Source organism: Diceros bicornis, chromosome 6 (genome assembly GCF_020826845.1).
Source record: "Diceros bicornis minor isolate mBicDic1 chromosome 6, mDicBic1.mat.cur, whole genome shotgun sequence".
Lineage (NCBI taxonomy): Eukaryota > Metazoa > Chordata > Mammalia > Perissodactyla > Rhinocerotidae > Diceros > Diceros bicornis.
The window spans coordinates 8,634,395-8,650,932 of NC_080745.1; the positions used below are offsets into that span (position 1 = coordinate 8,634,395).

Sequence of the window (16,538 nt, forward strand, 5' to 3'; positions counted from 1 at the left end):
GGGATCAAACCCTGGCCTGGCACAAATTAGCTTTGCGAGGTTCGATAATTCATTTAACCCCTCTCTACTTGAGTTTACCATCTGTAAAACATGGTTAATAATACCTTTCTCTCACTGTTCGAGGATCAGGGATAAGAGTGCCGGGAGCCATATCTTGCTTACAGTAGGCACCCGGTTGTAGTTGTTATTCATTTTTTGTCTTTCTACACTCTCAATCCACTAGGGATTTGAGGTCATTTTGGAGCACATTAACAGTACAAATAATAAACTTGGGATAAAGAAATAATGGAAGAGAAATATATGGCCCCATATAGTTCTTAAAGTAAGAAAAAAAATTTGTTCTAAGATTCCTTGCAGCAAAAGCAAAGAACAAAACTTGATCCTTTACAAGATTTCTAGTGTGAATAAGATAAAGGATATGTTTCTTCCAAATTGATTTGCTTTTATGAGATGGAAACCTGAAAGAGGTTGCTTTGCATGAGTTCTTATAGAGAGAGTACCTTGTGGTATAGTGGACAGGTCTCAGACGGCTTCCCAAAGTAGAAATAATGATAAATTCCTTGTCTGTTTCTTACTTATGTTCTTCATTGCAAGCTACAAAGAACTCTAGTCCATGTAAGAAAAGGCAGGTCTGCAGTGGGTCATGAAATGATGAGGTCCAGCTAAAGATCCTTCTGTTGGTGTAATTTGATGCAAGGATAAAATTTAGAAGGTCTGGAAGAATGCACGGGGCACATAACCTTCTGGGCATTATTTTGGCTATTCTGTTTCTCATATCTGGGCTTTTGATAAGGAATGGACATCAGAGAGTTGGTATTATTAGTCAAGAATCTGATATAAAGATAGTTTTCATTGCTAATAATGAAGATTATGCTTCCCTCATCTTTGATGGTTGGTTTATAAGAAGATAAATTTAATGCCAAGTTAAGAAAATTTAGAAGCCTAACTAAAACATGAACCATTGCTTATACTCCAGATAAGATTTATTCATCTATTTAACAAATATTTGTTAAGAACCTGTATGTTGAATCCTGTGCTAAATTCTGAAGCTGGGGTAAATATGGAGATGGTGTGAGAGGTGAAAGCTGTGGATTGATAGTGGCTTCTTGGAGCATTATTTTGAGGACGATAAAAAGAATTATGTAGTCTGTGAGCTCAGTTGGAATCATTGCAATTACTGGCTAGGTAGAAGATTCGTGTGCCTCTTCCATTCTGTACAAAGAGTAGTAGTAGATACTTCCTGCTTCCAGGATGCTCAGAGTCTGTGGGAGAGATAGGCATGCAGATAGTTGCAATGTGGTGTTAGTGCAAAGCAATGATGATGGGTGCCTCACTAAAGTGATGTATATAGGACTCCAGGAACATGCAGCAACTGTTTTTTGTCTAGAATAGTGTTGTATAAAGGAAGTTATTATTGAACTGATAAGTATGACTGTAGAGATTGCAGAGGACTGGTTTCTCGAGGAGGAGGATGAGTATTCAGATGGAAGAAATAGCATGTGGAAAATCATGTAGGAAATGGTATGGCATTTTCAGACAACTACTCTAAGTTCATAGCTGGATTGGCTAGGTCATTTGGAGGAACGAATAGATATGATCTGTAACTTGGGATAGCAAAACGTCTATGCATTTTAAGATAAAAGGTGGCAAATTTCAGCTTGAAGTGAGCCTATTAATCAGACTTTTCAAAATGGAAGGAATTACTTAGAGATAGTCATCTCTGTCCTGGGAATGATCAAGCTGAGGCTGATTAGTTTTCTGTCAGGAAAGCTAAGCAACATTTTCCAAAAACTCTGTTTCTGGATGTCAGTAGGTGCAGAAAAGAGAGATTCTCTGATCAAATACGTATGGGAACAAACTTACTTGAGTTTTTTTAAATAGTGGACTCCACAGGACCTTTAGTATATAAATATAGTACTATGATTTTGCAACAGATGGTAGAATAGAATATGTAGCTATTTCCCAAAACATATGACTACAAATCCCTTCTACACCATTTATTTTGAGGGACTAGTGACTTGTGGATCATCCACACTGGTGATTGTCAATGAGAAGAGAGAAATGCACAGCATTCTTGGAGGTTGCTAATCTGACTCACTTAGGGCAGAACTTCCCAACAAGTGGGCTGAGGCACACCAGTTTGTTGTGACTAGTTATAGGTTAACCAGTTTATTGATCCCCTCAGGCTTTGGGGTGGCTGTGTGGGGTTTGAGACATCTAGATCCCCAAAGCCAGTTATGGGAATGGGTGGTAGAGAGAGAAACCTCATCCAAGACAAGCCTTAGCCCAGCATACCTTAAAACTATCATTTTCTCTCTGTGCCTTCATATTAAAAAGGTTTGGATGCACTAACCACAGGGCCTTTTTAATGTTACATGTGTAAAAAGTCCCTCATCCCATTCTATAGCTTCTCGAATGTTGGTTCTTTTTCCTGTCTGTCCTTCATCTCCCATCGTGTAGTTAATTAGAGAATTATGTCTTATCCATAACTCAGAAGACTGGTGGTTGAGAACCATTGATCTGCTTTCTCTATATTTTCATCATAATACTGCTCTCTCTTTTCCCCTGGCCTAACCTTCCACTCCTCTTTTCTCCCCAGACCTCCCTATTTCCCTAGACCTTCCACTTTGCTATATGGAATTCTCTTACGTACTAACAAACTCACATCCTTGACCTCTTCGCCTGCATTCTCCTGGACATAGCTGAAATCTAAGTTTTTCCTAAATGTACTAATTTTCCAGTAGCATTCTTTCATGAAGAAGTGTTATTTTTCCAGTCACTCTAGTACTTTACTGTTTAGAGGTGGGGTCTTTTTTTTCACTCCTCATTGTCATTTCTAAATGAAGTATTCTTGTGTCTCTATCTCTTGAGACTTAGAGCATTTGACTGTATCAGCTCCTACCTCACAAAAATCTTGGCCCTCAGCTCACTTTCCCTCTTCATCGTAAGCTTTGCTACAATCCTCAATGGCTCCACTATTCATGTACGTGATTCATTTAACTCTCTGGCTCTCTAGTTCCTTAGGATTCTCTATATACAAGATCATATCATCTGAAAACAGAGATAATTTTACTTTATTCTTTCCAATCTGAATACTTTTCTTTTTTTCTCCTACATAGTTGCTATGGCTAGAGCCTCCAGTGCAGTGTTGAATAGGAGTGGTGAGAGCAGACGTCTGTGTCTTGTTTTTGATGTCAGGAGCAAAGCTTTGAGTCTTTCAATGTTAAGTATGATGTTAACTGTGGGTTTTTCGTAGATACTCTTTATCAGTTTGAGGAAGTTCCCTTCTGCTTATATTTTGTTGAGTGTTTTTTATCATGAAAGGGTATTGGATTCTGTCAAATGCTATTTCTGTGTCTATTGAGATAATCATTTTTTTCCCTTCGGTCTCTTAATGTGGTATATGACGTTGACTGATTTTTAGATGTTAAACCAGCCTTGTATTTGTCAGGTAAATCGTACTTGGTCATGGTATATAAACCTTTTATATGTTGCTAGATTCAATTTGCTAGTATTTTGTTGAGGATTTTTGAGTATATATTCATAAGAACTATTGGTTGATAGTTTTCTTGAGATATATTTGCTGTTATGATTACATAGATTGAATTGGAAAGTGTTCCTTTTGTTTCTATTTTTTGAAGAGTTTGTGAAGGATTTTTGTTAATTCTTCATTGAACGTTTTATAGAATGCACCAGTGAAGTTATTTTGGCCCGGGCTTTTCTTTGTGGCAAGTTTTTTGATTACTAATTTAATCTCTATAGATGTTCTACAGATATTTGTTAGTTTTTATTACTTTGTAGTGTTGTTTAAGTCTTCTGTTTCCTTGATGATCTTCTTCCTAGTTGCTCTATCCATTAGTGAAAAGGAGGTATTGAAGTATCCAACTTCAATGTGTCTTGTAGAGAAGGTCTGATAGCAACAGATTCTCTCAGTTTTTGTTTATCTGGGAATGTTTTAATTTCTCTTTTATTTTGAAGGATAGTTTTGCTGGATATAGAATTCTTGGTTGAAAGTCTTCCTTTTAACATTTTGACTCCCATGCTTTGTGATGAAAAATCAGCTGTTAATCTTATTGAGCATGTCTTCTACATGATAAGTCACAAGTCACGTTTTTCTTGCTGTGTTCAGGATTCTCATTTTTTCTTTGTCTTTCGACAGTTTAACTATGATATGTCTCTCCTCAAGTTTATCATATTTTGGAGTTTGTTGAGCTAACGGTTAGATAGCAATTTCCTTAGATGCCTTGAACCGATAAGTCTTCCAGCCTTTGCCAAGGAGCTGTGTGTGTGTGTGTGTGTGTGTGTGTGTGTGTGTGTGTGTTCAGAGATGAATTCCACAACCTAGTAAGCATTTGCAGCTCTGCCTTGGCCTTAGTTTCCTGCTTGCTCCAAGGCTCAAGGTCAGCCAAAGGTGAGAGATGAAGGCCTTCTCAGGTACTTCCTTGGCATGCACACAGCCCTTGTGTGTGGCCTTCTCTATGCCCAAGAATATGGTGGAGCATTTCAAATCCTCCTATGGACATCTCATTCCTCAGGTTTTCGTTTTTGAGTTTTTTGGTCACCTTCTTGTTTGCCCCAACTGGTATTGCCATCTCAGGCAGCTGAGATTTTAAACAATCACTGCTAATTTTTTTCAACAAATGTACTGCAGATAAGGCTGTTACGGCTGAGCGAGCTCTGAATCCAGTCAAATAAAACAACTCCTGAGAATGAGGCTTTTCTAGGGAGGTGCCAGTTAGGTCAAATAGTAACAGTTCCCTGGAAATGGCACTTTTTGGAGAATTCCAAACCCAGTTTACATCTGCCCAGTGATTGCTGAATTTCACAGCTACCATGCTTGTAAGGCTGTTGTTTTTCAAGCTATCACAGAGCTAGGAAGATAGGCATGGCAATAGAATAAATTAAAATGCCACAGAACTTGTTCTGAGATTCAGCTGGGTTTTTTTGAATAAGTGCTTCTTGGTTGTTGTAAGCATTTGGTTGATTTCCAGAGTTCTGAGAAAGTTGGTTTTGATAAATTTACTACTGTTCTCAGTGCTTTGATGGAGGAGTGGATTTTTGGAGATCTTTATTCTGCTGTTCTGGAAGTACTTCCTTCTCTTCTGTCATGCTTTTTTTTTTTTTTTTTTTTTATTAATAGACCACTTTTTAGAGTAGTTTAAGTTTATAGAAATATTGAACAGAAAGTACAGAGAGTTCTCATATATTCCCTCATATCATTTTATACACAATTTCTCCTATTGTTAGTATCTTACATTAGTGTGGTGTATTTGTTACAATTGATGGGTCAATATTGATACATTATTATTAACTAAAATTCATGGTTTACATTAGGGCTTACTCTGTGTGTGTATATTCTTTGGTCTTTGACAAATGTGTAATGGCATATCTACCATTATAGTATCATAAAGAATAATTTCACTGCCCTTGAAATCTCATGTTCTCCACTAGTCATCCCTTCCTTCTCCCCTGCCCCCATTCCTGGAAATCACTGATCTTTTTACTGTCTCCATACATTTGTCTTTTCCAGAATGCTATGTAGTTGGAAACAGAGAGTATGTAGCCTTTTCAGATTGACTTCTTTCACTCAGCAATATGCATTTAAGGTTCCTCCATGTCTTTTTATGGCTTGATAGCTCTTTTTTTTTTTTTTTTAAATCACTGAATAATATTCCGTTGCATGGATATACTACAGTTTGTTTATCCATTCACCTACCTAAGGACGACCTTTTTTTTTTTTTTGTGAGGAAGATCAGCCCTGAGCTAACATTCATGCTAATCCTCCTCTTTTTCCTGAGGAAGACCAGCTCTGAGCTAACATCCATTGCCAGTCCTCCTCCTTTTTTTTCCCCAAAGCCCCAGTAGATAGTTGTATGTCATAGTTGTACATCCTTCTAGTTGCTGTGTGTGGGACGCGGCCTCAGCATGGCTGGAGAAGCAGTGTGTTGGTGTGCGCCCGGGATCCGCGCCCGGGATCCAAACCCGGGCTGCCAGTAGCACATTTAACTGCTAAGCCCCAGGGCCGGCCCTAAAGACATCTTTATTGCTTCCAAAATTTGGCATTTATGAATAAAATGGCTCTAAACATTTATATGCAGATATCTTGATTGCTTCCAAAATATGGCAGTTATAAATAAAGCTGCTCAAGACATTTATGTGCTTAAGTTTTCATCTCATTTTGGTAAATATTGATCCAGAAGCATGATTGCTGGATCATATAGTAAGAGTATGTTTAGTTTGGTAGGAAACTGCCTGACTGTCTTCCAAAGTGACTGTACGTTTTGTGTTTCCACTGGCAATGAACGAGAGCTCCTGTTGCTGTACATCCTTGTCAGCATTTGGTGTTGTGTTTTGGATTTTAACCATTCTAATAGGTGTGTAGTGGTATCTCGTTGTTGTTTTCGTTTGCAATTCCCTAATGATATGTGATGTTGAGTATTTTTTATATGCTTATTTGCCATCTGTATGTCTTCTTTAGTGAGATATCTGTTTAGATCTTTTGCTCATTTTTAAATTGGGTTTGTTTTATTGAATTTTAAGAGTTCTTTGTATATTTTAGATGTCAGTTTTTTATCAGATACATATTTTACAGATATGTTCTCCCAGTCTGTGGCTTGCCTTTTCATTCTCCTAATGCTGTTTTTCACATAGCAGAAGTTTTTAATTTTATGCAGTCCAACTTATGAATTTTTTCTTTCATGGATCGTGCTCTCTATGTTGTATCTAAAAACTTACTGCCAGACCCAAGGTGACCTGGATTTTTTCCCTTGTTATCTTGTAGTTTGGCATTTTACGTTTAGGTCTTTGGTCCATTTTGAGTTAATTTTTGTGAAAGGTATATACAGGTCCTTTTTTTTGCATATGGATGTCTAGTTGTTCCAGTACCATTTGTTGAAAACACTATCATCTCTCCTTTGCATTGCCTTTGCTCCTTTGTCAAGGATCACTTGACTACATTTGTGCGGGTGTATCTCTGGACTCTCTATTCTGTTCCATTGATCTATTTGTCTGTTCTTTAATGTCACACTGTCTTGATTATTTCATTTTACATAGTAAGTCTGGAAGTGAGATAGTGTCAGCATCCAACTTTCTTCTTCAATATTGTGTTGGTTATTCTGGGTCTTTTGCTTGTTAATATAAACTTTAGAATCACTTTATTGGTATCCACTAAATGACTTGCTAGGATTTTGATTGAGATTGTGTTGAATTTACCATTAAAAATATATAACTGTGAACATAAAATGTCTAGTTTTTATTAATGGTGAGGAAAGAAACTTTATTAATGGTGAAGAAAGAAATGCTAAAGATTTTGTAAAAGTCAAACTGCGACTCAGATTAATAAATAACGAATAAATGAAGAAGAAAAATCTCTCTCACATATGCAGACACACACACACACACACACACACCCCTCCACTTGCTAGTCTAACTTACGAATCACAAACCTTAATTTTAGCACAGAATCACACATCTTAGTAATCAAGAAGCTTGGGTGAAAGTGGAGAAAAATATGAGTATATGGATACAGTCATGTCATTAGGGGAGATTCCTTTAAAACCGCAATAAGTGATTATGCATATATTATTAGGCATATGGATTGAATATCAGGTGCTGCCACTGTATGTGGGTTCAATTTAAATGAGTTTTAAAAAAAAGGCTTTCTCTTAAAGATTCCTTTTTGTAGTTATTCTGGTCGTATATTTTTCTTGTTGACTTTATTGGCTGGACTTACAGAACAATGTATTAGTGATAGTGGGCATTTCTTTCTCTTGCTTCTGTAAGCCGAACTCATTTTTGCTTTCATCCATCTCTGTACTGGTTCAGTTCTTCTTATCTACTAGCCCATCTGGCCTGTGATCCGCCACATAGGTTCTGCCTTTACTAACACACTGCTAGCCTTCCAGTGTGTTCCCCAAAGCAGCTTGCAGTCTTTTGTTGCTTTCACCATCTAATTTCTGTACTAGAAATCTGTGATTGTTAAAATTTGTACCCAAGTACTAATTTATGCCTGTCAACTTAATACAAAGTGTTGTGGCCACTAATTCCTCTATTGTCTCGTGTTCGTATTTCATCACCTTCTCTATGCCTTTGTCCCTGGGTTTGTGCTTGCACTCTTGGAAAGTGATTTTACCTCTCATTCTGTTTTGAAGGTTCAAGTTCTCAAGTGTGAATTGCATTATCTTCTCAGAATGTGAAATCTCAGAATCTTCATTAGCTTTCTTCCTATCCTATATTTTTTCTGTTCCTGTCTTAATAATATCCTTTTATTTTCTGAAAATAACCTCATATATTTGCTTTCTGTTCCATCTTTTTCTTCTTCTGCCTCTTGGCCTTCTCAATTATATTTATTTTTTTCCAGCAGACTTCAGATGGTCCTCCAGTGAGGTGTTATTTCCAACTTATTGTCAGATGGTTTAACAACAGATACACAGATATAAAGCAAATGTGTCCAACATTTACTAATTGGGGAATATAAGTGGAGGATATAGGGCATTATAGTATTCTTTTGAATTTCTGTTAGAAAATCTTTTCAATATAAAGAAGTTGGAAATTATTGATACTAACAATAATAATTTTTTTAACATTTACTGTGTATCAGTCACCATTCCAAGCACTTAACATATATTACCTCATTTAATTCTCATACCAACCTAATGAGGTAAGTACTCTTATCATCCCCGTTTTATAGATCAGAAATATGAAGCATAGAGAGATTAAGTACCCTGTGTGTTATATATCTAGTAAGTGACAGAGCTGAGATTTGAGCTCAGATAACTTGTGCAAGTAACATAAGAATGAATAAGATATGGCCCTATATTCAAAGGGTTTACAGTGTACTTAGAGGTGATACATACACAGATTTCTTTACTTTGTGCTGTAAAATAAATTAAGGATCATAAAACAGAGGTCTTATCTAGTTGAAGGGATTAGGAAGGGCTTCTAGAGGAAGTAACATTTCAGTACTAAGAATAGATGTAAGTTTACTTTTGGATCTAATGGTGGAATTATTTTGAAATGCAACCTAAGGCATGTTTTTTTGTTTTTTTTTAAAGACCAGTGTAGTTTATTTATTTTTTTTCCCCCAAAGCCCCAGTAGATAGTTGTATGTCATAGCTGCACAGCCTTCTAGTTGCTGTATGTGGGACGCGGCCTCAGCATGGCCGGAGAAGTGGTGCCTCGGTGCGCGCCCAGGATCCGAACCCCGGGCCGCCAGCAGCGGAGCGCACGCACCCAACCGCTAAGCCACGGGGCCGGCCCCCTAAGGCATGTTTTACTCATTAAGCATTGAAGAACATTGAGAGTTAAAGAAACTATGGCCCAAAGATGTTAATTATTTTTAGTAGCTAGTTACTGTCAGCCAAAATTTAAACCTAAATCCTAGGCTGGAGCTGGCTCTTTTACACTACTGTGGCTTTTCTAAATGCTAATTTTTTGTCCCTGTATTCAGTTAGTGATCAAGACTTGTTGCCTTTTCCTTTGAAGTTTTTAATTCATTAGTTTCATGCGTGTGGTTCATATTTATGTCAGTCTAATATAAACCCTCATTTTGTACCTGATTCTCATGTAGTCCAATCTCCTTTAGTCTCTTCCTTCTCTAATCTTTCTTTTACTAAACTGGTAAAATAAAAAATAAATTTTAATTTGATTATTAACTGGAACTTTTTATTGTGACTGCTTCTAGATTATAATTCTGAAGTAATGCTTTTTCATGTCGCAACAAAAGAATTTTAGAATCTCAGAGATGGAAGCTTAAAAAAAAAAATCAACCTGGTGGGTAAAATCAGTGCTTCTTACTCATTTACAAAAAACAACAACAACAAAAACAAACAGACAAAAAAAAACGAACTCTATCTGATACAGAGGAAATGAATACATAGTCCATCTCTTCATGGAGTTTATAATTTAGCACAGATTGTAAATGAACACAATATACTGTGACAAGTACTGTAATGGGACTCAGTACAGGGCTCTATGCGGACACCTATGGAGTACCAAGTGCTGCCTTAGGGGATTAAGGGAGCTTTCCCTGAGGAAATGCCAACTAACTTCAGATAAAGAGGAGTTGTCGTTCTCCAGATCAAGTGTGCGGTGGCGGGCAGGATGGGTAGACTTGCTGAGAGTAGAGAGAGGTTGAGGACATGAGTTTGGAGATGAGGAAGGCTGTCCCATGCTTTGGCAAAATCAAGTATTTGGCTATGGATTAAGAAGTCAGTTGAGGGAGGCAGGTGCGTTAAGGGATGAAATTGAAGAATAAATTTGGATTCAGGCTATCTATGGCCTCATAAGCCATATTTAAGAGTCTCCTTGACCCTGAAAAATGTGCCTTACACTTTATGTCATTACTTTTCGTCGTCTTTTTCTAGAAACCCTTAGCCTTTCGTTTTAGTGAAACTCAAACCTCATACTTTATAGCTCATCCCAAGTTATTTTCTACCTGGGAAAATTTCCCAAAGTATGTCAACTTTTTTTGTCTGAAAACATAGCTCTTATCATCTCTATTAATTCATTTGCCAGGTGATTCTATATTTTTGTCTTGATTATTTTGTTAACTTTTTATTACTATACATTTTTCATCAGTCCATGTCTAGATTGTCCATCTATTCAGTCATGGATTGTAAATTCTTACTAATTAATTGATTAGTATTTGAAATTAATCATTCAACTATATTTTGAACCAATAAAAATAAAACAATTATATGTGAACAAATTAGAGTCTTACCTATGGATCAACAATTTAAAAGTTCTTAAAAATCTTTTTCTTGAGTTGAAAGAAAAACCAGGCCTGAAATCGGCCTAAAATCAAGTATTGAGAAGTAGTTTCAGAGAAAAATAATCTTGTGAAAGCCAAGCTTGTGTTGAAAATTTGAGAATTTAGAGATTTGGGAATATTTGTTAAAAGCTAGAAAATTTAGTAGAAACCATATTTATACTTTTTCAATATGGTTAAAATTTAATGTGTTGTGACTTTTGCAGATTTGATGCATCATGAATTTAACTTTAATCCTGATATATTAACATAGCCATTATATTGCAGAGAATACTTTTTCAGTGTTATTATAAATATTGAGATTTCACATAGATAACAAGTTCTTGTCTTAAGAACCAGCTGGCGTTATGTGTAATGTGAATGTAGTCATTTTTGGACTGCTGTAGCTATAACTTCTGGTTAAAATATTGTGTTTCTCATGTCCATGAAACACATTATCCCTAGTTTTCTTTTTTTTTCCTTCTCTTATTCAGCATGTATGTTATTATATGAAACTAAAGGTAAGTTTCAATTTTTTAGAGTAGGTTTTTTAAATATAATTTAGTATTAGAAAGTATGTGGTGTGTATGAGACTTTTATAAAACTTTGTTAATCTTTATTGGAAAAGATGACTTACTAACAATGTAAAAACAAAAGAAGGAATAATAGTTTGTCTGTCTTAACTATCTACTGGGACTTTCAAGGAATAGGAGTCCAGGACTGTGTCCAAACTAGGAATTAATGTGGGTAGCATAGTTATGGGGTTAAAAAAGATGTGAAACTTAAGAGGCCAGTTCAAGTCAAAAGCTAAATAAAGAGCAGACAAATCGGTGCAGAAAATGAAAATAAGTATAATTTTTTCCAGGCAAGGCCTTTCCCCAGATTTTTTTGTTTCTATTCTAGTTCCTAAGGAAGAAGATTTATTCAACCAATGTGTGAAATACACACAAAAGGGGGAATACAGAAGACAATTGTATTAATGACAGCTAGAACTGATAGGACTTTTCAGTGGAAACAAACTCAGTGTTTGAGGTGAATAAAAGTCAGAGGCTTTGTGATATGATAAATGATTTGTAATAATCATTGCGATAATTTCATTACCTTTATTTCTTTCTGAAATTATATTGTATATCTTTTCCCTCCGATTTCTTCCCCTACCCTTCCAGAGGCTCTCCCTATAGAGAATCTCCTTTGGGACATTTTGAAAGCTATGGAGGGACCCCCTTTTTCCAGGCTCAGAAGATGTTTGTAGATGTACCCGAAAATACAGTGATACTGGATGAGATGACCCTCCGGCACATGGTCCAGGATTGCACTGCTGTCAAAACCCAGTTACTCAAACTGAAACGTCTGCTGCATCAGGTGAGTGTATAATGAACATTTTCAGCTCTGATATTTTGAATTGCAAAATAGGGTGACTTGACTTTAAAAAAAGAGTTAATTGGGTTTCTTATGTCTATTTAGATTTCTGTAGAAATAATGCTTGTAAATAGTACATAATAGAACCTTTTCTGAGAGAAAAAAAACCATGGGATTTGACATGATGGTCTCAGTACAGCCCTCAGCATTTCTGAGTTGTGTGATATTTGGTAAGCCAATCTCTCTGTTTCTGCGTCCTCATTTTTATAGTACCTACAATAAAGTTGTTGAAAGAGTTAGAAATAGTAGTTGTAACCTGAACAGTCTGATACCTGAGACAGCAGGCATTCAGTCATCAGTGGCTGCTACTAGACTTCCAGCTAAGTGGGAGATAAGAAATAGTAGTTTTTACTTAGATAATCATAGTCATATAATTTCACTCTTGTTTGAAACCTTCAAGTTTAATCTTCCCCAGTCGTCTCATTTTTTTATTTGAGAGAAATCTAGACTCATAGTGATGTGATTTGTCCAAAGACACAAGGTGAGCTGATGGTAGAACCTGGCTTCTGATTCAATAGTACTTTCTTTGCTTGAACATTTAGCACTTACAGACAAGGTCAGATGCATAGCAGGAAACTGAGAAATAAAATACTAATTTTAAATTATAGATATCTTTTGTTTAGTTTTAAATCTGTATTTGTGTTTTGTAGACTAGCCAAATTAGCTTAAAATTATGGTTGAGAAAGAAGAGTCTGGCTTCTTTGCTCAGCTTTGCGAGTTACCTTCCTCAGGATTGTATGTTCTACCTTCTTATATACAGGGCCCAAGTCTGAGAATTCTTGGTGGCCATCAAAACCAACTCATGATATATGCTCAGTAAAGGCTAGTTGAAGTGAAGTATGGCTCCTGTGTTAGTAATGATGATTAGTGTAAATATTCTGTTGAAGTCATGCATATGGTTTTATATTACTCAGTTATGGATTCTCTGGGCTACTATTCTCCATTCTTGTGGATATTTGACTACGTTTTGAAGAGAAACTGTTCTGTGCTAAGGCTGGAAGAAAGAAAGTGGAAGATCCTTTTTGGATCTGAGATTCTTGGACTCCTCTCAAGACAGAAAGAGTTTCCATGATTGAAATATCCAGACATAGGACTTACAACTTAGTTCAACTGTAACTAGGAGATAGACTCTGTTTTATAGTATTTCTCTGCTCGTTGGTCTGGGGAGAAGATTTTCTGATCAGGAGCTTCAGAGTAAAACAAAGAGGAGGTAGAAAGGGTGGGAAATAGCTAAAATATGTTAAATATCTATTTTGAGTCAGTCATTGTAGTAGCTATATCATATACCCTCTTTTGTACCGGGGTTATTGCCCTGAAACATGAAGCATGATTAAATATCAGCTAATAAGACCAGGCCACCTCTAATAATGAGAGAAGTAGCATAATTAAGGACAGTATAGGTGAATTGGTAACCAGTGATAAGTACTATGAAAATAGAAAAACTGTGAATCTCCTTTTTTTTTTTTTTTTTGGTAAGGAACATTGTCCCTGAGCCAACATCTGTTGCCAGTCTTCCTCTTTTTGCTTGAGGAAGCTTGTCCCTGAGCTAACATCTGTGCCTGTCTTCCTCTGTCTTGTATGTGGGACGCCGCCACAGCATGGCTTGATGAGTGATGTGTAGGTCTGTGCCCAAGATCGAAACCCGTGAACCCTGGACCGCAGAAGCAGAGCGCACAAACGTAACCACTATGCTACTGGGCTGGCCCCAGCTGTGAATCTCTTAATGTCTCTTTTCTGTCGTTATGACCTTTGAAATTGTAGGTAGTACGCACTGATCAGATTGACTTTACTTTTTGTTTATATAGTAAAAACAAAATTAGGAGGAGAAAATTGCAGAATCTTTTTAGGGCATCTTAAAGTTTCCCAAAATGCTAATAAAAGTTAAAAGCTGAATGAGTTAAAGATTTCATATAACTGCCTCTTAATTTTTTCCCTTTTAATATTACTAAATTTTAAAAAGTTCAGTTTGATACATAATACAAAAAAAATTAACATAGTATCCGGAATCTTAATGAAAGAACAGTATTTCTGTCACTCTTCCCACCTCAGTCAGCCTTTCCTAATCTGAACAGGTTACTGTCTGAAGCTTCTCTAGGATTGGGTCCACTATTTCTTGGATAACATGTCTTCTTTTTTCTCAGTTTACTCCCTCATTTAGCTGGAGTATATCCTTAATTTACTTCCTAAGAGAGGGCAAATGGATGGTAAAGATTTTTGGTTACCACAGACTGAAAATTTCTTTTGTCTACTCTCACATTTAGTTGATATTAATAATTTGGCTGGGATGGAGGTGCATTTTCCCTTAGCGATTTGAAGGCATTGCTTTTCTAGGATCCAGTTTAGCCACTGAGAAAAGCCCACTATATTCTGATTCATTTTGAGTTGTATTTTGCTTGTTTTTATCTCTCTGGGAGATTTTTAATCTTTTATTTCTGGCATTCTGCAGTTTCACAGTATGTCCTGGGATTTGAGTTTTGTTGTAGTTGTTTGTTTGTTTTCCACTTAATGTGTGGGTAATTAATGGGCTCTTTGGAGATTCATGTAGTGTGAAATTTTCTTATTTCTGTGATTATTTTCTTTACCCCACTTTCTCTGTATCTTTCTGGAATTCTTGGTAATCACAAACTCGAACTTCTGAATGGATTCTTAATCTTTTATTTTTTCTTTCATATTTTCCTTTTCTTTGGGTTTGATTAGGTTTCCTGGTATATATCCTCAACTTCATATTCCAGCTGTTTCTGTTGAATTATTATCTTGGCAATTGTATTTTCAGTTTCCAAGAACTCTTTATTGTATACCATTCCTTATTCATATCATTCAGTTCTTGTTTTGTCTGTAATTACATTAAGTAGACTGTTTTTTCCTGTTTTGTTAAGATTTTTCAGGTTCCCTGCATTCTCTTTGTACATGGTCATTTTGTTCTTTATTTTGGTTTCTCTTTCTTTTGGAATCTTTCTTCAAATATGTAGTGATTCTTTTTTATTTATTAATATTTGAGAGTAAGGAACTAAAAAGTTGATTCAGGACTCTTTGTACATGCACTGGGCTTGTCAGCCTGCTGGCTTCATTATATAGTGATGGATGGATGTTGTTGGACCCTCAATACTTACTAAGTGGAAGATTTTTCCTTCTGAGGTCGTTGCAGTTTCTCCAGAGAAGAAAGCTCTAATTTTTTTTGCTTGAAATAGAGATAGAGGACTGGGAGTCTGCTCTTGCCTTATGCAGACTTCCAATTAAGTCCTGTATTTTTAACCCTAGTAGGTCATATACTTACCTTTTCCTGTATCTAGCATTTTGACCCTCTTTGGGGTTTTGCAGAGCAAATTGGTTCCCCTTTAGTTCCTCATCTATACACACTTTAGTGTGTCTTCCTCTGGTCCTGCTAAATCAGTTATGAAAGTTTCTGTCTGCTATGTCCCCTCCCCAGTTCCCTTTATTGTTATGGTTTATGTGTTTTCAAAAAATTTTTACTGTCGTTTTAGTATAGGTTTAAGAGAAAGAGAAGATAAAAATATCTCTAATCAAAAGCCCTCTCCTTATTAAAAAATAGAGAAAAATATTTTAAAAATTAAGTTGTGTGAATGCTTCTTACCAAACTTCAGTGTATCACAGCTCAACATTTGGTTTAATCCTTGCACATTGATGTTGTTTGCTGGATTTGCCGGTAGTGAGGTGGGGTTTTACACTCATTTGCAAACATAAGAACTTAAATAAGCACGAGCAACCAGTATCTGCTTGGGGGGCTACCCATAAGAGATTGATATTATGGGGAGGAGTCACTCTTACTTCAGTAAAACATGAAGCTTTCCAAGATTTGACTAACTACTAGCTCAGAAAGACGAATGTCCACATAGAAAGATGTAGTTGCATAATCTCTTTTGTTCTGTTACTTTTGTGTTCTCTCCTCCAGGTGGCTTACCCTAAGGCAATGTTCCTTAAACTCAGACAGAATTCTTTTCCTTGACTGTTTTTAGCAAAGTTTAGTTAGGCTATTTCCTTGATAAGATTGAATTAAATTTATGTAAGAAAACTAAAGAGAAATGATTATTGAAAATATAAATAGCATAAAAATGATTTCTGCAGCTTGATTCTTATTGGAAACAACAGAATTTTGTAGAGCTCCTGAGAACTGTACATATAAATATATAAAATTTCTGTTACCTAGTACTCAATAAATATGTGTTAGATTGAGTTGAATCAAACAATTTTACAAGTACCTTAGCTTCCTTAGTTGCTGGTTATCCCTTAATCCAGTACACTCTCTTGCTGTCTTTTTCTTGATCTCCAGAACCTGATCAAGAGGCCCTGCTTGATAAGGACAAATGAGAAACCACCTTTGCATTTTCTAGACTTTCCCTTAGTGCCTATTACC

General features: G+C 36.2%; 1 protein-coding gene across 7 annotated transcripts in view; it reads left to right on the top strand.

Annotated features, from left to right (window-relative positions):
* CCSER2 (coiled-coil serine rich protein 2) overlaps positions 1-16,538 on the top strand; it is a 188,402-nt gene that overhangs the window by 104,042 nt on the left and 67,822 nt on the right. For all 7 annotated transcript variants that reach the window (XM_058542803.1, XM_058542804.1, XM_058542805.1 and 4 more), the window contains exon 6: positions 11,914-12,109. In XM_058542803.1, the coding sequence (XP_058398786.1) occupies positions 11,914-12,109 (196 nt within the window). The remainder of the gene's footprint in view (positions 1-11,913; positions 12,110-16,538) is intronic.